The 26,242-nt window shown below is 52.8% G+C and overlaps 2 protein-coding genes across 2 annotated transcripts; both read right to left on the bottom strand.

Annotated features, from left to right (window-relative positions):
• Positions 1-2,539: 2,539 nt before the first annotated feature.
• On the bottom strand, positions 2,540-21,059 carry PNLDC1 (PARN like, ribonuclease domain containing 1). The gene is made up of 19 exons (XM_030316722.1): positions 20,984-21,059; positions 20,505-20,562; positions 20,138-20,211; positions 18,475-18,514; positions 17,826-17,949; positions 17,337-17,425; positions 15,800-15,900; positions 14,336-14,412; positions 14,031-14,174; positions 13,474-13,543; positions 11,756-11,841; positions 10,350-10,405; positions 6,722-6,786; positions 6,190-6,243; positions 5,951-5,993; positions 4,398-4,497; positions 3,958-4,133; positions 3,730-3,828; positions 2,540-2,677 (listed from the first exon to the last, which is right to left on the bottom strand). Exons 1-19 carry the CDS (start codon positions 21,057-21,059, stop codon positions 2,614-2,616), a joined length of 1,596 nt encoding a protein of 531 aa, XP_030172582.1. The 3' UTR covers positions 2,540-2,613.
• A 1,242-nt stretch (positions 21,060-22,301) lies between these two features.
• Positions 22,302-26,211, bottom strand: MRPL18 (mitochondrial ribosomal protein L18). Its single transcript, XM_030316720.1, has 4 exons — positions 25,639-26,211; positions 25,164-25,350; positions 23,340-23,571; positions 22,302-22,850 (listed from the first exon to the last, which is right to left on the bottom strand). The coding sequence occupies exons 1-4, from the start codon at positions 25,688-25,690 to the stop codon at positions 22,779-22,781; spliced, it is 543 nt and encodes a 180-aa protein (XP_030172580.1). The 5' UTR covers positions 25,691-26,211; the 3' UTR covers positions 22,302-22,778.
• Between the last annotated feature and the right edge of the window lie 31 nt (positions 26,212-26,242).

Genomic DNA, 26,242 nt, shown 5'->3' with positions numbered 1-26,242 from the left:
AGTGGGGGAGGGGCAGAGAGAGAGGGAGCGAGAATCCCAAGCAGGCTCCGCAGTGTCAGCACAGAGCCTGACTGGGGGCTTGAACCCATGAACCAGATGGTGACCTGAGCCGAAGTCAGGAGTCAGACGCTTAATGGACTGAGCACCCAGGTGCCCGCAGACTCCGTTTTTAAGGTGCCTCCAGGAGCAGCACCAAAGAACTCAAACTCCACTGCAAGTAGCACGGAGGCTCCAGGCACAGGCAGCACGGGAGAGCCACACACGGTCCTCGGACCGGAGCAGCCACCCGTGAGGGGGACAGGCCAGGAGCACGGCCACATGGCGCTCGGGGTTCTAACAGGCAGGACGAGCCCGAGCCCCGACGGCACCAGCCCGTCAGCAGAGATCCAGAAGCCAGAGGGGATGCCAGCTGAACGGAGTCTCAGGGGTGAAGGGAAGGAGCCAGGCAGAAGGAAGAGGAGGGTGCTGGACCCGACCTACAGGACAGGAGCAAGCAGGAAGGCCAGAGGCTCAGGGATGCTCGTGCAGAATCCAGGGAAGACTCTGCAGGGGAGGCGGCGGAGAGGGAGACTTTCTGCAGGGCGGGGAGGGGGGCGCCAGTCTCTGCTGAAGGGAAAGGAGCCTGAAAGGGGAAGGAGGGCTAGAGCCCCAGGGAGAGGCAGGTGGGGGCAGGGGGAAGAGTAAGGCATCCGCTTTACATTTTGCTTTGGATTTTTCATTTAATGATGGGAGAGAGAACTACAGGAGAAGCTTGGCTACCAAGACCTACACAAAGAGGAGGAGAAAGCAGGGTGAGGCAGCAAAAGCCCCCCCCCCCCCGGCCCCCGGCATCCCAGGGCTCTCCCTGCTCTCAGCACTTCTGAGCAGCACGCAGATCAAGAACCCCACGAGGGGGCGCCTGGGGGGGGGGGGCTCAGTCAGTTAAGCCTCCCACTTCAGCTCAGGTCATGATCTCACGGTTTGAGATTCAAGCCCCATGTAGGGCTCTTGCTGGTCGCATGGATTCTCTCCCTCTCTCTGCCCCTCCCCCACTGGCTCTCTTCCTCTCAAAATAAACGAATAAACTTGAAAGAGAGAAAACAAACGAACCCCAGGAGAATCAGGAGCTAGAACCCAAGCAGAGTCACGGACTTGGAGCAACTCGGCCGCCTCCACCCCTCTCCCCCACCCGCCGCCCCAGCAGGGACAGCAGACAGTGCCCTCAGCACCAGCAGATGCCCCACCGAAGGTGTGAGAAGCAGGGGAGGGGTAAAGACCCGTGAACAGCTAAGAGGTAAAGTCCTGACAGGCCGCTTTCACTCCCGAACCACAGAAAACAGCTCACAGTGCTCGGACCGCACTCCGACCCCGGAAAGCCAAAACGGTCACTCCGCTCACCGACCTAAGCTTGTTCTCACTCTGGTGTTGAGCACTGAATGCGGAGCCCATCTAAATTAGACTGGGCCCCGAAAGCCCACGTGAGAAAAGGGAGCTCTCCTCAGTGTATACAAAGTGACATCCGATTGGGGAAGGGGGGGCATCCCACTAGGATGCTGTGTGGACAAAGGGGTAAAAGTTCCCTCCCGCCACCTGGGAGTTCGGTGTCCTTGGCCTGACCATGAGCTGCCCCGAATCTCGAGGGACAGCGCCCCATCTGGCGCTCACGTCCCTCAGGACAGGCAGCTCCCGACTGGGCGGCTGCCACCACTAACACTCCCATTTTATGGAGGAAACGGCGGCACCCCCCTCCCCACCCCCATTTAGGAAGGTTCTGCTGAATCATAAGTGAAGTTTCAAGATTGCACAAACAGCCAAGTTTTGCTCCCGATGGAGAACAGCTACTCATAAAGCTGAGTACAGTGTGGGCATGGTGGGTGTGGAGCACCACAGAGGAAACAAAATAACCCGAGTCTCCCTGGCCCCTCAGGGGACACAGCTGTGGGATGGAGAAGTTTTGTTTTTTAATTTTTCTTTTTTGAGAACAAGCAAGCGAGCAAGCCAGAGAGGGTCAGAGACTGGGAGGGAGAGAGAATCCCAAGTAGGCTCTGCACCAGCAATGTGGAGCCCGACTCGGGGCTCGAACTCATGAACTGTGAGCTCACGACCTGAGCCAAAACCAAGAGCTGGATGCTTAACCGACTGGGCCACCCAGGTGCCCCTGGGTAATTCTTGCTTCTGAAGTGAATGTTCAACATTATAAATCATAAAATGTTATCAAAACATCACAGATGCACATGGACACTTAGGCCATTTCCCAGATTTAAATCCCAACCAGCCTATTGGCCAAGAATTTCTCTCCCAGAAATAACGTGGCCCTTTGTTCACCTGGCGTCCAGGGCTAGTTGTCTGCACATGAGACCCTCTGGAACATTAGCTTAAGTTCCCACAGGTGGGAACTTCTCCCATTTACAAAAAGAAAAGTCTGGGCCACGAAAGTTCCGCTTCTAAGGATTTCTTTATCGTTGATAATGGTTACACAATTTCACATTTGAAAACAAAGTTCCTCATGAGGACCGCACAGATCGGTCTGCAGAGAAAGGTACGATTTACACAAAAGCCACAGGAGCCCCATGCGGACATGCGGACGGCTGTCCCGGAGAGGCACGGAGATGGGACAGAGGCTGCAGGCCACGCTCAGGGGTCAGGTCTTCCGAGGACGAGAGCGAGGAGGGCCCAGGTGGCCACCACGCCACAGACCCTGCAAGACAGAGCGCGGGTCAGCGGTGTCGGCCGGACGGCCGCGTGTGCACTGGCAGGCAAGAAAGCCCAGACACGCGGGCCCCCCGCTCTGTTGACCCAGACCGTCCCGTCTTCCCCGGCGCGAGCTTCCGCCGTGAGCGCAGAAGGGCTCCGAGACCCACCCGGACCGGCCGTCCTCCTAGCGGTTTACATCAGAGGTTGGCAGGCAGGAAAACATCGCCAAGGGGCCGAACGTCTTCAAGCATGCCGTTTTCTATACATACGGCTCCCAACCGGCAAGCCGAAACCCTTACGAAGCAACTCCACCTTTCAGTTAACGCGGGCCAAAAAACGCCGATTCAAACTCGACCCCCCTCCAGTCTGCCCGGGGCCCCCTTGGGCGCCCCCCTCTGCTGCCACGCAGTCCAAGCCCCAAAAGCCGACGGCACTCCCGCCTGGCTCCCCGACTTCCTCCCTGGCCCTCCGTGTCCTCTGCAGTCTGCGTCCCACCTCTGCTAAAAACCTCCGACCACCCGCGGCTTCGCCCACGGCCCTCACCCGCAGCCCTCCAGCCTGTCCGGCCCACATACCTGTCCCTTCTCTCCTCGTGGCCCCTCTCGAGGGCCTCCGCCCGCTGCCTGGACACGGTCCTCCCCCGCGCTCTGCCTGGCTCGTTCCCTCACCTCCCTGGAGACTTTAATGGGGTCCCACCTTCTCCTTTAACCGTCCGCCCCTCTCTGGCCCTCCACTCCCACCTCCTGACGGGCTCTTCTTTTTAACAGACACTTGTCACCTGATCCGTCGCGCAATTCACTTGTCACCTCCCACTGGAGTGTGAGTTCCACGAGGGCAAGATTGCGCTTTGTTCACTGACGAAGGCCTAGAACCTAGGCCAGCACCCAACACAGCGGACGTTTACTAGAGCCCTGTCCGGTCTCACTGACTAACGTTCAGGCCACCATACTCGCCAAGGACCCCTTGACCACACGCTAGCCAGCGAACCGTGCCCCACTCAGCCCCAGCTGGCGCCGCGGGCCAGTCCAGAGGGCAGCCTCGGCCCTGGTCACTTACTGCAACAAGCAGTTGATGTCGGGGGAGTGTCTCCAGTACCGATAGAGGGAGATCTGCAGGGTGGGGTGGCCCCGGTACTCCCTCAGGACGCTCCGAGCACTGCCAAAAGAGGGTCTCAGGTCAGGCGTGCAAGTACCAGCCCTGCGTCTCTGAGCAGGCCGCAGGAGGCCGCAAGGAGACAGGGCGGGCTGCGGGGCGGGAGGACGGGCTGAGAACCCAGGCACCTACTCCTTGAACTTATTGGTCAAGAGCAGGAACTGGCTCCGCGACAGTCGCCGGACATCGAACTTGCAGAGATTCTGAAACTCACGATACACTTGCTGCTCGCTGACCCCAGGCCACCTCCGGACGCTGAGGAGGAGGATGGGAGGCCGGACACTGGGGTAATCTGGACCAGAAAAGTTCTAGAAGACAGGGAGAAGAAAGGAGATTCTCTGCCATTCCTACTGGCAACCTACCCCAGGGTTTGAAGACCCTGAGAGAGGCTAGGAAGGGCTCTGTCTGGGCTGGGAGGGGAAGGAAGGAACGAGCACGTCCACACGGGTTTGGGCAGGAAGATACAGAACAAGCCTAGCAGGGCAGGAGCGCCCCCTTCTGAGAGACCCCCAAACCAGACTGTTCCCCGCACGCGGCTGAGTAGGGGAAGGAGCGAAACAAAAGCTACTCACAATCTTAGGGACCCCGGCTCGGATAAGATTCACCTGGTTCACATAGGGAGCCAGCACATCGAGGTACAGAGGGAAGGACAGCTCAGGCAGGGAGCCAGCTCTACAGGGACAGAGAAAAGCCCGGAGCACTCAGGCATACCAACGGTTACACACAGGTCCTTGGCCACAGCTGAGGGTCCGGGGACAACAGGGGAAGGCCCTTCCTCCCTCCAAGTTCACGTGCTTCCCCCAACCGGCCAATCTCACAGAGCTCTCTCCAGGCCCAGGCCAAAGCAGAACTTCCACTTTGGTAAAGATCCCTTGACAAACATTAGCAATGGGCTCAGAGAATTCGTGAGAGGCCGCTGTCCCCAGGTCCACTTTATCATCCCTTGATGGGACCATCACCCTTGATTCCAAAAGGCCGTCCCTCACCCCTCGACCCACCACGCCCTGCCTCTGTCCAGACACCACCAGACCCCCTGAGCACAGGTCTGTGAGAAGACACAGGCCTTGGAGCCAGGCAGGCCCAGCAGCCATAGAACTTCTCTAAATCTAGGAGGGCTTTTAGGTCACGAGGATTCAATCAAATAAAAGGATGTAAGGCACCCAGGTGCCACCTCCGGACGCTAAGGAGGAGGATGGGAGGTTGGACACTGAGGTCATCTGGACCGGAAAAGTTCTAGAAGACAGGGAGAAGAACGAAGGAGATTTTCTGCCATTCGGGCTGTTAGCTGCCTTCACCATCTGGCACGTGGGTACCTCCCGGGGAGCACAGAGATGCGGTCAGAGCTCAGGGAGGAGCAAGAGGGGGCGGACTTCCTATTTAAGTTATAAGCCTCACATCAATAGGTCACAGAGGATTGCTATGCATAACGTCCATTACCAAAACAGACAAAAAGGCAGTACCAAGGTTTACAGATTAGTCCAAAGTTATTAGCTTTCACTGGTCCGCAAAGGTTTCCAAGTCGGCCTCAAAGACCCTGTGTTTCAATTCTGATGAGCTCCTCACCTGGCCCAAATCCTACACAACAAACACGGACACGCAGCCGGCGCTACAGAATGTGTATTTCATGTGTGGTGTCACCGCCTATGAGCGGATGCTGGAAGCGTCGAGGATGATGTCACCACGCATTCCAATTTGGGGTTTTAGAAACACTTTCCTATATGCCCGATTCCCAGTCCCTCCCCTTCTCCCCGGCCTGACTGCAGGGACCCCCAGGAGGGGTCCCTTATCGGCCTGGACACTTAGCCCTCCTACCTCACTGTGACACAGTGATGAAGAACAGGCAGGTAACCAAGCAAGCTTACACCCCGGGAGGCACGGAGGCGGGGGTCAGGAGCCACAGCTGGCCTTACCGCCTCGGCCTCCCGGCACGTGAGTTTTCCCAGTGGGAACACAGGGGCCAGGACCAGCAGGGAAGGCCACCCTGAGGAGGAAGTCTGCTTCCCCGGGCAGGGACTGCGTGTACATAGCGCCCCACACGCTCCCTTTGGGACAGCCGCGGGAGCCGGGCGCCTTAGCTCACACCCAGCGAGCCCCGTTCCCGTAACAGGATGGAAGGAACACTCACCCATGTACTCTCCACAGGAGCAAATGTGCCACTTTCAGAAGAACTGGGGACAAAACGCTAGAGATATAACAGACGTCCAGCCTCGACCAGCTCCCCTTATCAAAACACGCAAAGCCACGCTTTATTTCTGTGATGTGCAACCCACCAAGAAATGAACGGAGAGCCTCGGGATTGGGGAGGGGGGATCATCCCGAATAAAGCGTGAGCCTCCCCCCAAGTGTAACGACAGCAACTCTCACCTGAGCCACAGAGGAAAGCATCATACGCAGCCTCGTGGGGGTACTTGGTCTCAGCTGAAGCCGTGTTCCAGAAGCGGGAGAGAATCGGGCAGCTGTCAGAACGCGACCTGGACAAGGAGCCTCCTCTCTGCCCAGCTCCACACCCGTGCTGGCCGCACACGCACCACCACCAACCATCGCTCCTCCAGAGAGGGGTGTGCCCTTCTTCCCACCCGCACCCACCTTCACCCCGGGTCCCCCACGGCAGCAGGAAGCCGAGGCAGAAAGCCACCCAGCAGGCTAGTCACGTGTCAAAGGGGAGCAGACGCCCCCCCAGGAGGTCGTGAAGCCTTCCAGAAGGACTCCTTTTCAGGGTAGGGGGGGTCACGTGGAACATAGACAGGAAAATGATGGAGCACCCACGTAACCCTCCCACACACACCTGCCCACGGGGAGACCAGGCCATAGCCTCCCCACGGGGGCCACCTCCCCACGGGGAGACCAGGCCAATACTCAGCTGCCTATGGGGTGGCCCCAGCTCACGGGAACATACCGTATTTTTCGCACTTGCTTGCGTGAATAATCACTGGCCCGGAATTTTTGGTAGGATTCAAGTCACTAGTACAGAAGAAAAACAGTGTAAAGCATAGTCACAGAGGGGCGTCTGGGTGGCTCAGCCGGTTAAGCGTCCAACTTCAACTGAGGTCATGATCTCACAGCTCGTGGGTTTGAGCCCCGTGTCGGGCTCTGTGCTGACAGCGTAGAGCCTGCTTCAGATTGTGTCTCTCTCACTCTCAAAAATACACGTTAAAAAATAAATTAAAAAAAGAAAAAGCAGTCACTGAAAATAAGCCCTTCTTGGTATCTCCTCACCGTCTTATGCTAATATAACTAAAAGCGTCCCCAGGACTGGGGTGCCTTTTTGAAAGAAACAAAAAGGCACAGGTCCAGGAACAGGCGGATGAGGTCTCAGTAAGCAGGCAGCAGCACAGGTGAAGACGGCGAGAGAGGCTGCTACTAGGTCACTAGAGTACTGGCCACACGCTTAGCCTGAGTGACGAACCTGGATAAAGTTGACACTGGTTCTGCCCAGGGAGCATGCACCTGGTGACCCAAAGGACACATACAGAGCTGGCCCTGCAGCGCCCGAGGCACTAACAGTGCACTGGAGGGTACGGAGGCCGCGGGCAGGAGGAACGGAAGGCTTCCTGAAGGAGGAAGCACTCCAGGAGTCCTGAACCACAGGAACTCGCTTGGCTGAAGCGATGGGGAGGCGTCTGGCATCTCGTGCACAATGAAGACGCAAAGGCAGTGAGGGAAAGGGAGCAAGGCCTGACCTGTGTGTGTGTGTGTGTGGCTGGAGCCCCTGAGGGAAAGGCAGGGGCCAGTGAAAGAGCTCAGCTGTTGTCAGCGGGGGCAGGGGGAGGTGCCTGAGGAGCATCAGAAAGGCAGAGGAGAAACACAGGCCAGTCAACTTCACGTTTTAAAAGATCACTTGAGGGGCACCTGGGTGGCTCAGTTGGTTGAGCGTCCAACTTCGGCTCAGGTCGTGATCTCATGGTCTGTGAGTTCGAGCCCCGCGTCGGGCTCTGTGCTGACAGCTCAGAGCCCTGAGCCTCCTTCGGATTCTGTGTCTCCCTCTCTCTCTCTGCACCCCCCCCCCATGCTGTGTCTGTCAAAAATAAATAAACATTAAAAAAATTTTTTTTTTAAAAAGAGCACTTGAGCAGCAGTAGGAAACAAGGTAGGACAGGCCATGAGGCACCCATGGGGCTACCACCATCCCTGGAATGAAAAATACTTGGGGGCACCTGGATGGCTCAGTCAGTTAAGCAGCTGACTTCAGCTCAGGTCATGATCTCAGTTTGTGAGTTCAACCCTGCATTGGGCTCTGTGCTGACAGCTCAGAGCCTGGAGCCTGCTTCAGATTCTGTGTCTCCCTCTCTCTCTGCCCCTCTTCCACTTGTGCTCTGTCTCTGTCTCTCAAAAATAAACGTTAAAAAAATTAAAAAAAAAAAAAAGGAAAATAAAGATTGGGGCAGTGATCCTGGGGATGCAGAGAAGGGCAGACTTGACTATAGACATTCAGGGTGGAAGACAGACAGAACTCGCCTGACCAGCAGACGTGGCTGGCTCGGCCCGTGCAGGTCTCGGCTGTGGCACGGATGCCCCCACTCAACGAGAAGACCTTCCCTCCATTTTCCGCCACAGCTTCTGAGAACTGGGTCTGTGCCCAGTGTCTCGGAACACTGGTTTCCTCATCTGTTCAAGGAGAGTGACTGCTCGGTTTAGGACCGTCAGCAGCATGGCCAGTGGCGAACGTGTCACAGCTGCGGGCCCAGCGCAAGGCACAGGTCTCGGTTCTTTCTCACCAATGAGCACAGGAAGTCCCACGGCGGCCTGTGCATCACCTGGAGTCATTTTCTCGGGTCACAGGCCGTGAAACTCAGGCCCAGAGAGATTAAGTAGTTTTCTCAAGGTTGCTCGCAAGCCACTGGGTGGCAAAGCTGGGGTTCAAACCCGAGAGGTCTAGATTCAGAGCCCGTTATGACGGGCAAAACTCTGGCGCACACACCAGCCCTGAGCACGGCACCAGGTGCCAGAAGGACGTAGAGGAAGCTGCTCCGGCACAGAAGTGGGTTTGGGGGGCAGAGAACAACGCCAGGTTAGACGTGCTTGTGGCCACGTGGGGTAGGAACATCAGGCAGACAGGCGGCTCGCCAGGGGGGTCCTGGAGGTCTGAACGGCGGTCACGGTGGTGGTAGCTGAAGCTAGTGGGGTGGATTCGGTCACCCAGGGACACAGCAGTGAGCAAGAAGGAGGCCGAGGAGCGACCCTGGGAGCGAGGGGAGGGGCGGAAGAACAAGAGCCCACGGAAGTGAGTTAAAAACGAAAACCCTCCACAACTCCACGAGAGGCTACCATCAACGGTGCAGGAAGACAGGGGCCCGGGGTGCCAGGAACGCACCCATGAGTCAGCCCATCGGCCGAGACCACGGAGGAGTTTGCACTGGGCAAGCTCACAAGAGCAAGTTCTGTGAAGGAAGAAAACCCGGCCTCGGTGGGCCGAGACGAAGTAGAGGCCCCTGAAGGTAAGTCGCAAAGATAAGAACAAAGACCATGTTGCGAGAAGAGAGTCAAGTGGGGAGCTGTCGTTTCTGGGTCGGGCTGATGACGAGGGAAAGGAGAGGGCCAGGAGGAGGGCCCCGAGAGGGAGGCCATCCAACCAGTGGAGGGACAATGGGACTAGAGGCTGGGCAGGTGGGCGGAGGGCAGCCCTTCCCTGCCTGGACCCTGCACACAGTAGGCGCTCACATGTGCTGACTAGCAGGAGATACTGCCACAAAGAGGACAACACTGCAGAGGTCTGGAGGGGAGGGGAGGGGAGGGGAGGGGAGGAGACCCTTCCTGCATTTGGGCCCCATTTCTTCTGGGAAATGGGGCCCAGGAAGGCCATCGGAGGAAGGAGACATGAGGACCCAGAGGAGACCGTCACGTGCTGAGCCACAGGGCACCCCTGTGGGCTGTCACAGGACAATCACCGACAGAGGCGTCCTTCCAGAACGGTCCCACCTCCAGCTGCCATTGCTCAGGTTTGCTGCTTCCCCCCCCCACCTCCCCCCAGGACGGAAAGGCACAGCACCCCCACCCTGGCGCCTTCCAGGCACCGTGTCCCCACCAGCAGGCCCCCAGACCACAGCGGATCAGGGCTGTGAGGGGAAGTGGGAGCCACCACTCCTGCAGGAAGGTCCGGGGCCATTCACTCAAGTGTTCAGAGCGTGCCCACCCGCACCACGGCAGGCCGGGGACAAACATCAGGGCACTGAAGGAAAGAAGCCTGTTGTGCTAGAGCTTTTCACTCCAATCAGAAAGACATCAAAAGAAGTTAAACCCAGGCCACGAGAGACCACCATATACTTCAGTAGCTGTAGACATTTTACCTGCTTCCTGCCCCTCTAGGCAGAGTTTATCAACCTCAGCACAGGAATGTCAGGGGCTGGAGAATTCTTTGCCACTGGGGGCTGTCCTGTGCATCCTGTCTACTCGCCAGACACGACAGCCCTCCCCACCCCCAACAACCAAAAGGGTGTGTCCTGGGGAGTAAAATCCCCCCAAGCCCCATCAAGAACCCCCTGCTCTACGAGCAGCTCCCTCCCCCCGCAAAAAAACAGCCTCCTTACCTGTTTAGGACTTCATAAACTTCTGAGAGATTTGAAACCCTTGGGAAATTCAGTTCCTAGAATTATGGAACAAATCAGAATAAAACTTGTGCTTTTCTTATCCGCTTGGGGATTACCAATGGCCACTGAAGGATCCTGGAAAATAATTCCTATAAACTCCTCTTTCTATTCAAAGATCAGGGTCTTTATCCCTTGATTAGGGCCCTAGCAGCATCCTTGGGTTTTCTAGAAGGTACCCAATAACCTAGGCTAGAAAAACTGCAATAACTCCTACCACCTTCCTACAAAGGCATGTGTCTAAGGGGTTCTGTAAACATATGCCTCCAAGGCACCAGACCATGGCCAAGGACACACACGTGGACACCAGGTGCTCTAAGAACCAGAGAGCCTTGGGCAACGCCAGGTCACCCCGAGCTCCTCTCCGCTTGTGTGGCAAGAACATGTGGGTTCCCTCCGATCAGCCCACACCCTTCCTGCTTCACCCTTGGACTCTGTCACATGGAGATGCACAGCATCACAGACCCACGGAAGAGCTGGAAACTGGGGAGGGACAAATGACAAACACGGCTCTAAGCAAAGGGGTACCAAGTAACCCAATGCCTTTTTTGTAGCTCCCTTACTGAATAGTTAGGTGACCAGCTTCGGGCTTTAAAATGCTGATCTGATTCCCCTCTCTCTGTTCCTCAGTTTAAGTTCTAAGAAGTATTCAAGCCAGTTGGGTGCCTCCCTTCTCCATGTGCAATTCATACCCTAACTGTGCAACAGAAGTCACCTGGGAGCTTTAGAAACACCACTGCACCCCCAGCCCCCTAAACCATAGGAAGCTGGTGGTGGGGTCCAGATGGCAGGATTTAGCTTCCCAGGTGATGGTATCGTGCCCAGGGTTGAAACCCATGACCTTAAGGCTCAGTAGAGATCGTTAAGAGCCCTCAGAGCTTCCCCCACCCTGTTGAGCAGGCCGCAGATACTTATCACACACGTATCAAGCTCTAGAACAAACTGCTCCGTGTGATGCTTTAGATCGGACAAGCTACATACAACTCAGTCAAAACATGGGAACTTGGATGAGGGAAGGAAAAAACTTACAAGCTAAGATGATAACCCAACGTGAAAATACAAAGGAAGTTGTTACTGGTCGTAAAATAGGAGAGAAGGATCTGAGGAACAATTTTTAAAAAAGAGACAGAGTGAGGGCACATGGGTGGCTCAGTCAGTTAAGTGTCCGACTTCAGCTCAGGTCATGATTCAAGCCCCATGTCGGGCTCTCTGCTAACAGTGCTGAGCCTATTTGGGATTCTCTCTCTCCCTCCCTCTCTCTCTGTTTCTCCCCTGCTTGCACTCTCAGGAGCTCAGGCTCTCGGTAAACAAACTTTAACAAACTGGGACAAAGCAATCCCGTTCCTTACCTTCCAGATGTCCTTTGTCACATTCTTGGTGTCAATGAGAACAGGAAATAGGTTGTGGATATTCAGCTTAAATTGATCATAGCTTTCTGAAGCAAAACACCAGATAGAAGGGAGTTTGTAGATAAAAATGGGAAGGAAGATTCTCCAACCTAGCTTGTCACCAACGCTAATTCACAAACAAGGCAAGCAAAACAGAACAAAATGGGAAGTAAAAACATCCTTTCTCCTAGTCATTAAGGATTTTAAATCTCAGACCAACCTGCCATCACCTTTTGTGGTGGTGAAAGCCAGACGGTTTTCCAATAAACTCAGGATACTGGCTATTGTCAACACTAGTTAACGTAGTCGTAGTGTGAGCCAATGCACACAGGGAGGAAGAAGTGCTATTGAAAAGCGGGTAAGAAATGGTCTGTAAGGGACTGTTTAGAGGAAATCCAAGAAAAAAAAAAAATCAACTAAAAATTCTAAGTGCCCTGATTTAAAAGAAAAAAAAAAAGCTATTAAGCTATTAATTGGTATATTTATCAAAGGACTACCTGTATGGAGTTTAAAGAGATTTATGGCAAAACAAACCAAAGCAAACCCCACTCTCCTCTGCCCGCTCCCCAGGCAAGAGCTTTCCATGTTCTTTCTCTGGGTGTTTGTTCCCAGATCTGCAAAGGCGCTGTGCTGCGGGTTTCCCCAGTTTTACGCATCCACCTGTCGACTGCCCGCTGGGTGAGAGGACAGCCCGTCTCATCCCTGGCTCTGCCCCCTGCTCCCCTCTCTGCCCCCAACGCCCCCTCATGTCCCTAACACCCCTCCCCACCCTTCCTGCTCTCACAGGGGCCAGGCCGTGGTCCCCAACCTCTCCTTTCTTACCCAGCTTTTGTTCTCCCAGCACTTTTGTTTTGTTGTCTTAGTTTTTCTGGCCAGTGCGCATTAATTTTACCCCTACTTCTCCCTCGATTCTCTCCATATGCTCAAACTGAGGGGTTTTATCATTTCTGGGGAAGTCTTAAAACCCTCCCACCCTTTTAATCTAGACAATGTACACTATTTCATTTAATCCCCCAATACTAGGATATCACCATTATTACCACCCCCTTCTTACAGGCAAGGAAACCGAGAAAGCACCTTGCCGGAGCTAACACGTGTGAGGAGGGTTGGAGGAGGACAGAAGCAGGGCTCTCGAGTCCAAGCCTTTAACGGCTGCAGGACACTATCGTACATCCAATGAGGGCACCAGTCAGGCAAAGTGTGGCACAGCCATAAGACAAGGCCACACAGCCACTGAAATGACGTTAGGTTAACGGCATAAATGCTTTGGGTAAGTCGGGGGGGGTGGGGAGCCAAACGCAAAATCAAACATGTAGCGTGATCGAATTTGTGATAAATCCCAGAGGGGGGGGGAAAATCAAAGTGTTAGGATTATAGCGGAGACGGGAGGCAGCTTCCTCTCTCCTCACATTTCTGATCCCACAAGGTCTCACGCAATGGTACACGACAGCTGCCATCAAGGCGGGGACGGGATCAAGCCGAATGGAAGTCTTTCTGCCGGAAAGTCACCTGGCTTGCACTGGGGGAAAATGGGAACAGGCACAGATCCGCCAGACCCCCAGAAGCCCGCGGGTCCCGGGGAGGGGTACATGGAGGGGCTACCCTGGGGCAGGACGGGGGCCCAAACCCCGTCTGGACGTGAAGGGAAGACCGGGAGGGGGTGGCGGGCACGCCCGTACCTGGGAGCGGCCGGAAGAACTTCTCGTGCAGATGGAGTAGGTCTGTCATCATGTTGTGGCCCACCAAGGGCTGCTTGGAGGGATGGACAGGCGGCAGAAAGGAGGGTTAAAACCAGACATCCTGCGTCCACACTCTCCCGCGGGGGGGGGCGCGGCTTCAGAACCCTGAGATCCCACCACACGGTATCCCCCCCACCACCCCCTCCCATGAGAAGTGGCCCCTATGCGCAGATGCCAGAAAGAGGACGAGCAGGGCTTGGAGGGATGTGGGGCAGGGTCCACGCCGGGGGCTAAACTGAAGCAATTCCCCCCAAGCAGTTCCGGGTCAGCTAGTCATGACGTGGGGGACGGGAACCTTAGTGTTTTATGCAGACCCTCTGTCCCCGCTTAACCCGTCGCGATTTGGGGAAAGAAGGCTACATCCAGAAAGCCGGTTATCAACAAGAACGGACCGCTTCTATCTCAAGGCATCTCATTTTTGTTGGCAGCCGCAGCGCATTACCATGGTCAGAAATACGAAAGATGGCTGGAGGCCAAGAAGAGAGATTTTTCCCTACCTTCTGGGCTTTCACCAGCATCTGGAAAAACACAGAAAAACCCCTCGCAGAGAGAAGAATCTTCTCCTTCCAACAGCTCTCTCGATCGCAGGAGGTGTTCTCAAGGTACCAGCGATGCTGTTTGCTCACTTTTTTCACTATTATCTGAGACAAAAGTAGAGACGAGTCCTCTGAATCCCGGGTTCCTGGGAACGTAGCCATAATCTCACAAAAGGAGAGCGGGGGGAAGACGAGAGAGAGCCTTTCTCAGAGGCCGAGGGAGAAACAGAGCCCCTGAGGCTGCCCACCCCCAGGCGGGAACTCACCCCCTGGTCTCTCAGGACCGTCCAGATGTTGGGGAGGGCCTGCCTCAGCACCAGCTGGATCTCAAAGGCCTGGAAGCCTGCGGCAAAGAGACACAAGGCTCGCGTGGAACCGCCACAGACGGCGGTTCACCTTCCCCTCGAGAGGAGGAAGGGAAGTGGAGAGCTACGTGGAACAAGGGGAGCGCTTCGGCGTGCCGCGGCCAGAAGCCCACAGGACGGGACGACACGGCATCCACGTCCGTCCCCGAAGCTGATGTCCCGGCCACTCTGAAACTGAGGACCCCAAAGGGTCTCTGTGTGGGGGTTACAGCTATCGACGGCCACCACATTAGCACACTACGCTGAAGGTCATAAAGTTCTTTCAAAATGATAAACACAGAGGCCCTCGGGTGGCTTAGTCTATTGACTGTCTGACTTCGGCTCAGGTCACGATCTCGTGGTTCGCGTCGGGCTCTGTGCTGACGGCACGGAGTCTGCTTTGGATTCTGTCTCCCTCTAACTGCCCCTCCCCTGCTCTCGCTCTCTCAAAAATAAGTTGTTGTTGTTTTTTTTTAATTAAAAAAACCGAACAGGTATGGGGTGCCTGGGTGGCTCAGTCGGTTGAGAGTCCAACTTCGACTCAGGTCATGATCTTGTGGTTTGTGAGTTCAAGCCCCGCGTGGGGCTCTGTGCTGACGGCTCAGAGCCTGGATGCTGCTTCAGATTCTGTGTCTCCTTCTCTCTCTGCCCCTCCCCTGCTTGTGCTGTCTCTCAAAAATAAATAAGCAAATGTGGGGCGCCTGGGTGGCGCAGTCGGTTAAGCGTCCGACTTCAGCCAGGTCACGATCTCGCGGTCCGTGAGTTCGAGCCCCGCGTCGGGCTCTGGGCTGATGGCTCAGAGCCTGGAGCCCGTTTCCGATTCTGTGTCTCCCTCTCTCTCTGTCCCTCCCCCGTTCATGCTCTGTCTCTCTCTGTCCCAAAAATAAATAAACGTTGAAAAAAAAAAAATTTTTTTAAAAAAAAATAAATAAGCAAATGTATGGGGCGCCTGGGTGGCGCAGTCGGTTAAGCGTCCGACTTCAGCCAGGTCACGATCTCGCGGTCCGTGAGTTCGAGCCCCGCGTCAGGCTCTGGGCTGATGGCTCAGAGCCTGGAGCCTGTTTCCGATTCTGTGTCTCCCTCTCTCTCTGCCCCTCCCCCGTTCATGCTCTGTCTCTCTCTGTCCCCAAAATAAATAAACGTTGAAAAAAAAATTTAAAAAAAAAAATAAATAAGCAAATGTATAAAAACCAAACCGAACAAAACAGATCAGAATGCCTCCAGCTTCTGAGTTGAGGTCGGAGCTTGATCTCACCCCAAAGACAATGTGCCTGCTGAGCTGACGCCCAGGATCCACAAGACAGAGGGGGTACGTTTCCCCCGACCCCCACACCTGCCAGTGACCGGCCCCAACACTCCCAGGCTCGGGGAGAGCCTCCTGCCTACCAGCAATACCAGGGAGAGTCATCCAGTCGCCCTCCTCCGCCAGGTCCAGCCACCGTGTCACCTCATCAATCACCACCTTGATCTGGTCTTTATCCAGAGAACTGAAAGCGGGCACACAGAAATGGGAGGTTGGAGAAAACCACGGAAACCACAGAACCTCAAGACAGTGTGAACGTGACCAGGGGTTTGGAGGGTGCCAGCTTTAACACGGTGATCCGGGCAACAGAATGGACCCCAAAGGGACTATTTTCTGAGCCTTGCTCTGCAACAGAAAGCCAGACGCTTGGCCTATGCTCTCCCATACACTCGCAGGGGCACGCCCCATCCTCTCTGCCTCACTGGGACGCATGCAGGAAGAGGCCTTGGGAACGAGCCAACGCTGAGCGCTACAGTCAGGCCTGTCTGCTTAATTTGGCCTTTGGGGCAATAAAGCACCATCTGGTGACATAAGGAAAAGACAGGAACTTTGGTAAGCACATCTTCTCCCGTGTTAGGGACACAAGAACATGATGTTATTTTGAGATGAGGAAAGACTCTTCTCCAACATTTGAAAATAACAGAAGGTTAAAAATTCAAATAGTTTTCCTCTCACAAAAAGAGACATTTTTATTGAAAATCCATGAATGAGGATTTCAGGGGGGGAAGAAAAAAGCCCAAAACTTCTAGGGGCGCCTGGCTGCCTCAGTCAGTGGAACATGCAACTCTTGATATTGAGGTTGTGGTTTCGAGGTCCAGCTTGGGTGTAGGGCTTAACAAAAACAAACAAACAAAACCCCCCACCTCCAATAGTACGTAGTTATCTGGACCTAATAATCAGCCAGAACATTCCAGAGCTAAAACTGGTCTAATTTAAGCCCCCTCCCGATAAAGGCAAGACTCTAAAGCTCAAATTGCTGAAGTGACTGGTTGAGCTCCATACAACTGACTGCAGGGCCTGTCTGGAGCCCAGGTGACCACGCGATGCTGTCACTGCATCACTCTTGGCCCAGCTCTACGGCATTACGGGGTTTCCAGTAGGACAACTGGCCCTGGGGCCAAAGAAGAGAGGCAGAGACGCCACCCTCGGGAGCACTTAGATTCAAGAACATGAGGCAGTAGGTCCAGGCCGAGGCCTACGACCAGCATGGTCAAGGTTACCCGGGATTTACCCCTGAAACCTCCCCAGGATCACCCGGAAAGCCAGCACAACGCGTCACTGGGAGTCCCGCAGAGCCCCTCTCCGCTGTGGCACCGGAATGGAGTTCCTGCTTCTCCACTGAAGTACTGAGTCAAGAGTCGGTTCTTCCCCACTTCCCTTCACTTTTGAACATAAAAATCCTACTTGATGCAGCAAGAGGGCTCTCATCGCAGCGGAAGGAACGGAACCACCGTCACTCTGAGCTGTCCTGTTTGGCTGATTGCATACTGCCGAAGCCACCCCGGTTAAAGGTGACGCCGCGAGGTCACTGTGGTCTCGAGCCAGCACACCTACCCACAGGATACGTGAAAAAACACCAGAAACAGAAACCCACGAAGCACCTGGAGAAACAGGCTTTACCTGCGAACTTTCCAGTTCCCAGTCAGGATGTTGTGTTTGATTTTCTTCTCCTGTTCTTCATTCATATATGGGATCCCGTTTTTGAGAAACTAGACAGGATGAGAACAAGCAGACTAGTGGAGGCATCCTCTGTGCAGCAGGAGCAGATGAAAAAGAAACCCTCCTTGTCCAGTCTCACGTGCACAGGAAATGAGACGCAGCCCAGCTGGACCAAGGAACCTTTAAAACCTTCCTATCTCTGGGGTGCCTGGGTGGCTCAGTCGGTTAAGCATCTGACTCTTGACTTCGGCTCAGGTCATGATCTCATGGTTCATAGGGTCGAGCCCTGTGTCAGGCTCTGTGCTAACAGTGTGGACTCTGCTTGGGATTTTCTCTCTCCCTCTCTCTCTGTCCCTCTCCCACTTGTGCTCTTATTATAAATAAATAAAGCTTTAAAAAAAAAAAAAAAAAAAAACAAAAACCTTCCCCTTCCCCGCTCTGCTGCCATACCTTGTTGTAGTCGAAGCCATACTGATTCAGAAACTGGACACTGGAAGCCTGGAAAGAGAACTCCGAATCCAAAACCCCAAACGTCGTGGGGAAGAGAAAGAAGTTACACGAATGCGCTACATACCTATAAAAAAATAAACATGAAAAAAAAAAAAAGCCAAAGATTTTTTTCAGTTCTAGCCCACAGAGCAGGGTTCTAAGCGAATTACTTCTTTCACTTGAGAAGTACCTAAACGTTGGCCACTTCTAGTACTGCTGACTGCGCTGGGGCCAAAGGAAAAAGGCAGAGATCCTGCCCTCGGGGAAGGGTCCACCCCCATCCTGAGTCCACCGTTCAGCACGCTTTCTGCCTGCTGGTGTCCAGGAGTCACATCATCCTCATTAGACCTACCCTGAAGGCTCACAGAAACAGGGAGAGGGGCACCGACGTGCCAGGAAAGACCCCCGGAAAAGATGCTGCCCCAAGAGAGACTTGAAGCAGCCAGAACCTGCAGGGGACAGGAGGCCGGAAGGGCACAGAAGGGGAGGAGAACATGGAACATCCAGGGCCAAAGTGGTTCAGAGCCTGGGGCAGAAGACGGAGGGGAGAGCGGGTGGAAAAGATCAGTGGGCAAGAGCCAGGTGTTTTGCAAAAGGTCTTCATACATACTTGTTTGACTCTCCTTCAATACTGGAAAACACAGACAATCCTACAAGAAGAACAGAGGGAGTGAATACCCAAGCAAAGCTATCAAAAGTTAGCTGCAGAAAGGAAACATTGCAAACGGTACTTTGCACCTAAAAATACTTTGTATGCCTTAGAATAAGATAATCTCTTTGAAAAAAAAAAGATTAGAAACAGGAGAGCTCTCAAACTGTAATTCACACTGAAATTACTAAACTATAATTGTGAATGGTTCTTCAAATACAGAAAACTGACATTTTTCTAGTTTTAAAACTAACCGGAGGAAATGCTAAAGAAAACAGAGATTTATACAGTGAAGGACTTTAAAATGTCTGCATGGCTAAGAAGACCCTATGGTGAAGTGAAGAAGACTTCAAAGTAGGGGAAGACAACAGAAACATATCTACATGCTGTTTCATATACTTTTCAAAGAGGTCTTACCGTTAAGAAAAAAACTGCAACAAAAATAGCAAAGGACAAGGAGAGAGAACACACACACATGCTCAGCATAGAAAAAGCAAGGGTAAATCTGTTTCAAGACCTTTTTTTGTAAATAAAACTTTATTGAAACATACCATGCTCATTTACATATTACCTTTGGCTAACTTCCAGCAACAGAAAGGTAGCTGTAACAGAGACCATATGAACGATCTGCAAAACCTGAAAAATGTATCGCCTACCCCTTTACAAAAAAGGTTAACCCAGCATTTAAAATGTAGATCAGGGGTGCCTGGGTGGCTCAGTCGGTTGAGCACCCGACTTCAGCTCGGGTCATGATCTCGCAGTTCGTGAGTTCGAGCCCCGCATTGGGCTCTGTGCTGACAGCTCAGAGCCTGGAGCCTGTTTTGGATTCTGTGTCTCCCTCTCTCTCTGCCCCTTCCCCGTTCATCCTCTGTGTCTCTCAAAAATGAATAAACGTTAAAAAAAAATTTTTTTTAATGTAGATCAGAACAATTAGATTTTTCCTCTACCAGGTGGGCAAAAAAAGTGAAGACTGATCTTGCCCAGCATGAGTGAGGAAACCAGGCACGTTCAGTGCTTTAGTAAAAGTCAGTGTAAATTCTAGGGATGGCTGGTAGGAGAGGGATCGTTTGGCCCCCTAAGTTCATACTTTCACGTACATACTAACTCCACAACTCCACTGCTGGTAGTATACCAAACACATCCATAAACACCAGGACAGTTAACACAACTTGTTTGATTACACACAAAAGGTAAAAAGGCATCATAAGGAGACTGAGTCAATCCCTACATTCACAGCTAGAACACTACGTGACTGTTAAAAAATGAATGGGAATCTGTTTATGCTGATATAGAAAGATGTCTAAGCCCCATTAGTGAAAAAGTCTGCAGAGCGAGACGCTTTATAACAGGATCTTGTTCTTGCAGGTTTTAAGCAAAAACCACACGCATTTTTTCTTGAGAGAGGATACAGATTCTTTAATGTCGATTTACTTAGGCATGGGAACAGTGCAACTAATTCAGTTTCTGCTTGTTCCCAAATGTCGGGCCCCACAGGCACAACACGGCCAAAACTGAAGCCAGCATCTCTGAAGGGAGTCAAAGCTGTTTTACCAGCAGGAAACCCAAAGGCGATACAAACCCCTCCTTCAGTAACTCGTAGCAAACAGCTGAAGAAGAAACTCACCAATCTGACAGATTGTGAATTGCTGAACACTCTGGCGGGTTTTTAGATACCACTCCGAGGGCAGGTCGAACAGGCTGCGGAAAAACAGACATCTCATCCCACAGGGAAGGAAATGGTGTGAAGGCACCCCAGACTCCACTTTGGATCAGCATCTCTCAACCACAAGCAGCATTTTTCCTTGTTACAACTATTATGTAATCCCAGTGCTCAGTGGACAAAGACCACCCCCCCCACAAAGTGCTGTCCTGCCCCCCCCCATGCCAACAAGGTGTCTGCAGAGAAAGAATGCGCAAGTGGCCAGAACACCAGTCGGAAGGGCACAGGTGAGCCCCTCCCTAGCTCAGCTGTAAGGCAGCTTTGGCTTTACCTGATCTGCTGGGGCCGGGACTGGTTAGAACGAAGGCCCGTGAACTCTATGTCCAGACCTGCGGGGGGGGCAAAAAACAAAAAAAGACAAGAGTCCGCAGACGCAGACCATTACCACGGCTCTTCATGTTGTAAGTGTTGCAGGTGAGTGAGCGTACTGGCTCAGGAGGCCAGGTGGGGTCAAGAAGACAGAAAGGAGAAAACCAAAGCAAGGACAAGCCAGGCCACTCATCCCATCCGCTCGGCTCTACCTGGACCACAGTGGGGCCAAGGCGTAATCGCTGCCTAACGTCCCACCGCCCAGGCCCCAGAAGGAAATGTCCCCGTCCGTCGGAAGGGCCCTCTTTGCGCCTCCCGCGGCCTGCCGAGCGTCCCGGCTGGGCCTCACCTCTCTGCCCCTGTCCCGCCCGCGCCACACCCTGTGCAGGCTCCCGCGAGCCAGAGGGATGCGGCGACAGGGCCCGGAATCCCCGCCCTTACCCACGAAGTCCGCGCCCAGGACGAGCTCCTGCAGCAGAGGGAGGCTCTGCTCGAACTCGTCGGCGCCCACGTCCATGGCCACGCAGCTCCGCCGAGGGCGCCCGGTGCGGCCACGTGCAACCACGCGCTTCCGCCGCGCCGGCCGCCTTAAAGGGCTCGCACGGGAAGCAGGCGGCCCGGGAGCCTGCGATTGGCCGCGTGCCGCCACCTGCCCGCCCACAGGTGTCCGCCCTTACACCTCGACCGCGGGCGGGGCCCGCTTAGACCCCGCCTTCCAGCCAAAGCCCGTTTCCCTTGCTCCGCGCCGCAATCTCTGCAGTGACTTTAAGGTGCGGTTTACCGAGACCTAGGGTATTAGGACGGGTGGTGGGAGAAAATGGTGCCTGAAGAAGGGTGAAAACGGGCCGGTAGACAGCACCTGGAGGAACTGCGGTACGTAGGTGAGGACGGCAGCTGTGGCAGGGTGGAGGGACCACCTCTCGTCAGCTTTGAGATCAGCACTTGTTCGCACTTCGCCCGTATTGAGCTGCCCCGTCCCCTCCCCCAACACCCCTTCTTTTTCTTCACTTTGTCTGCATCATCCTTTATAATACCATCTATCAAACTCTCCGCAAAAAGCCTCAATAATTGCTCATCGAACTGCAGAGATGATCTGGGACAATCCTTGCGGGGGGAAAAAAAACATCCACCTATTCCTTGCTGCGGGGGGGGGGGGGGGGGCGGGGAACCCACGTACAGTGTCACTTCCAGGAGAACTCGATATTTTTGTCTCTGTCAATTTCCGAAGCCACTAGTCCATCGGTCTTTACGTCTTCCAATCATACTTTTAAAAAATGTTGGTGCATACTTGCTTTTTTCAGGAACCTATCAAATATTCAGATTGGAAATAGTAGTGTTATTTCACTTATGTATGTATAATTGGGATACACATTTAAAAACTGGGAGGAAATGCTCCAGAAGCTACCCTAACTGCTTACATGTTCTTCCTCTTCACATCTGTCTTAAATAGCCAGAAGTAGTTAACCTCTTTTGATTTAATCCACTCTTGTGAGAGAGCTGCCATGACTCCCACCCGGCACAGCTTCACCACCCATCCAACAAACTCACTTAATGGCATATGATATACACCACCCCTGCTCCTTTCCACCGCTGCTTCAGTTGCCCACTGTGCTTTCTTCTTTCAAATCTGCTTCTGCATGTTAGGGTTCAGGAGCCCAACTGAGGTTAGGATTTGCCCCTTTTCTTCACAGCACTAAGGCTATTTATAATAAATTGACTGATACAGGCATTTCCTATTAAAAAAAAAAAGTCCACACTCTGAGCAGCAACGGCCATCGTTTATTGAGATCACCCTCTGCGCTGGACGTGGTGACATGCAGTTTGCATAAACCTCGTGTGTGTGCTCTTGCCACAGTGAGCTCAAAGGCAAAAAAAAAAAAAAAAAAAATTCATTTAACCAGAAAGTGTTCATAATATGCATTTATTCTTTAGCTTATAAACAATTTGTCCTTCGAAAGTTAATTATCATTGGCAACAGCTTTTCTCAGGTACTTCTGTCCAAGAGAAGGTAAGAATTTAGCCCTTGATGAGCAACAACAAAATACACACACACACACACACACACACACACACACACACAAGGGGTGAAAGGGACGGCCTTCTTAACTGGTAATAACATTCCACTGTTACGTGATCGTATAAAACTTCCAAGCTGGCTGTTCTTCCAGATGCTCTCTTCTGAAGGATGTAACAGCTCACAGCTTTATATCCATACGTTCGGAACGATGCTTCTAGTTCATTCATAGATTCTCCGGGGCTCCTGCAGCACCACACCGCCTTCTGTCACGGCACTCTGTAGTCGCTTCATCTGGTTTTGAAGATCAGAAAAAAGGAAAAGATTAAGTCAGCACAGTAAGCGGACAATACACCGTGCTTCTCACTCCTCAAAAGAAAGAGAGATGAAACAGCCGACTTGCTCCTTGCTAACTTCCAAGCCTCCCCTGGTTTTTCAGAAAGCGATCTTAATGACACGGATAAGAAGAGACCTTAGAGACGTCAAAGACTAATAGTGTCTCGTTAGACACACGAGATGTTAACATGTGAACGGGGAAGCAGAGTGGTCTACGTTGCGGCTGTACACCAGTCCCCCTGGATGGACTCTGGACAAGCCAGCCTCAGGTTACTTGTACACAGGACAGGGGATACTGATCCTGACCCTCTGGGCCACTCTGCAGGTCAGGATACCCACCTCAGCACCTGCCACGTGCAAAGAACCTGAGAAATGCAATTACCGTTACTATGTAAGCACCTGACATCGGGAATTAGTACCTTCTAAATAAATACGAAACCAAAATACCGAGTCTGAGGCTGCCTCCCACGGAGTGGGCTGGTAGACCATGAAGTTGATTCCTGCCTCCAAGCATCGCTCTGCCAGCACCCGTCCCACGCTCTCACAGGCCACCACGTTTGTGGTGCTGTAAAGATGCTTTTTAATGGCCCACTCCCGAGTGGACGCTGAAACCACAACCTGGCCACTGTGATGCTCAACAAGCGCTTCCACGTGATGCTGAGTCCTTATAACTCGCAACCTAAACGAGATGAGAACAGAATGAAATCATAAAAGAATCCTAAAGATTAAAAAGCCTCAGGTGAATAAACGCCAAATATTTCTCAAGAACACGGTGTTTCATTTACTTCAACGCACTTAACCTGGATTTTACTTGGGGAAGGTGTTTGTCCTCTGCCTTTGTGAGGATAACCTCAATAACTAAACCAAACATTTCCACTTAACACCTCAAATATCCTAGAGAAACTTGGTATTTCTGAAAAGTGAGAATTATTGACACAGCAGCTACCTCAAAAAAGGATTTAAGGAGGCAGAGCTAAGCTGTGACCCTGCGATGAGTAAGGATACATTTACTCTAAGCCTTTATCAGCTAACACCAAAATAAAGATTGATCAAAGATTTAAATGTAAAAAACTGAAATAATACTAGAAGGTACACTTTTTTTTTTACAATCTCGAAGTAAGCCTATTTAAATATGATATCAAACTATTTCATCCAGTTTTTATAAAGACTGACAAATTTTTCTGCAGTTAAAAAAAAAAAAAAACAGCAAACAAACCAAAAGGCAAGCTAGAAACAAAAAGCTAGCTCTGGTGCTCATTATTAACCTTGTCCCCTTATGCCTCAATTCTCTTGCTCCTATAAAATGGAGGACGTTATTGCACCTGCTTCATAAAGCAATTTTAAGGATTAAATGAGAAAACGTACATAAAGCAACTAATGTAGTTCCTGGAAAATACAAAGCGGTCAATAAACAACCATCTTTATAACAAAGAATAGACTCCTAACCAGGGCGCCTGGGTAGCTCGGTCCGTTGGGCGTCCAACTTCAGCTCAGGTCTTGATCTCATGGTTCATGGGTTCGGGCCTCGCGTCAGGCTCTGTGCTGACAGCTCAAAGCCTGACGCCTGCTTCAGGTTCTGTGTCTCCCCCTCTCTCTGCCCCTCCCATGCTCATGCTCTGTCTCTCAAAAATAAATAAACGTTACAACAAAAAATTAAAAAAAAAAAAGACTCCTAACTTGTCTTTCTGCTTCTACCCTACCCCCTTAAAAAATCTGCTCACCCCAAAGCAACGAGAATGACCTTGAATTCAAACTCAAACTTTAAACCCTCTCACAGTTTCCTACTGTAGTGAAAAGAAATCATAAATTGCTTACTTCAATTTACAAAGTTAATGATCGGTCTCCTACCCACTCCTCTATTTTCACCTTACACTATCCACTCCTTCGTACACTAAGCTCACTAAGCTCCAGGTACACAGGCCTTTTAGTGTTTCCAACACACAAGCCCATTACCACCCTGGCCGTTTCCTCTGCTGGGAATGCTCTTCCTGGCAGACTGTCTTCTCCCTAGCTTTTAGCGAGCACCCAGCCCCCCCCCACCACCCGCCCCGTTCTAACATCATCCTCTTTAAATTTTCTTCCTGACATTTATTTACTGTTTGTCCCCCCACGCCCATCTCCTCCTCTGCTAACGTCTCCTCCACCACCGAACAGCAGATTCCTGCGAAGAGAATCCCCAGAAGTATCTGGCAGGTTAACTGAATTGATGAAACCAACTTGTAGCGCACCCTGCACTGCTCTGTCAGTCAATTACCTGGCCGATGTTATTACCTGTGCCAGAACTCACGGGAGGGCCACGCTGTCCCCCAACCCCGCTCTTTCCTGGCCACAGCTAAGAGCTCCAGATTGCGCGGGTTCCGGTTGGTGAACTCTGGCGCGACGGCTTCATTTTCCAGAGGATCCACTCCAGGCTTCACCGCTGGCTTGGAACTGGTTGAGAGCGCTGCGACCCCACACCCTAAGAATGGAAACCACCACATGGATCTTTAAAAAGACAACCACGGACAAAACTGGAATGTGATCTAACCTCTGTCCCCATTCACTCCCCGAATCTTGTCTCCCCGGAAGGGGGAGAAAAAGGTAAGTCTGGTCACAGAGTCCAGTCATCACAGATCCTGGTTCTTGACTTCCTACTACTGTCATCACAATGCTGTTAGCCTGGGATGTGCTGAATATAAATCACTACTTGCGTGTGCACACTTATTGGGCAGGCCCTGGGAAGTTATCTGAGAGAAGTGGGAATTACCGCGGTTCCTGCAGACCGACAGCCACTCCCAGAACCGCGACCGGAGCGCCATCGCTGAGGGATCGCGAGCACAGCCTCGGAAAAGCCTCGCGTCCTTTCCTCATCGAGGTCCCAACCGCTTGCCGGCCGCAGCCATATTAACTCAGGGAAAAGAACTCGGATCCCGGAGGTCACAGACGTCTCGGCCCGGAACTAACAAGCCCCTCCGCCGAGCGGCTGAGAGGGCGGTCCGTCACCTCTGCTCCTCCAATCACTGCCTACGCTGAGATGCACGCGACCCTGGAGCCCGCCAACCACCTCGCTGCAACGCGACTGGGGGCGGAACGCAACGCACTAGGTTAGGAGAGCTTTTAGCGTTGAGTCGCGGGTCCGGGGCACCCGTAACTTCGCGTTGCCGTATTTGGCTCCCGTAGTCGCAAAGCCTCGGCCGATCGTTGTCGAACCCACACACAGCCCCGCTGAGCAATAGGAGAAACTGGGCAGCGCAAGATGCAGTTTCTCTTCAGAAGCCGTGATTGTCATTTCCCCGGATGGCCCGTGTAACACTCTTGCCCCGTCCCACCCAGGTTCAGGCCCCGAGCTTAAGCTCGTGAGCTTATGCTGT

This window comes from Lynx canadensis, chromosome B2 (assembly GCF_007474595.2).
Source record: "Lynx canadensis isolate LIC74 chromosome B2, mLynCan4.pri.v2, whole genome shotgun sequence".
Taxonomy (NCBI): Eukaryota; Metazoa; Chordata; class Mammalia; order Carnivora; family Felidae; genus Lynx; species Lynx canadensis.
The sequence above is the reverse complement of the archived record's forward strand: the minus strand, read 5'-3'. Positions and strand labels throughout refer to the sequence as shown.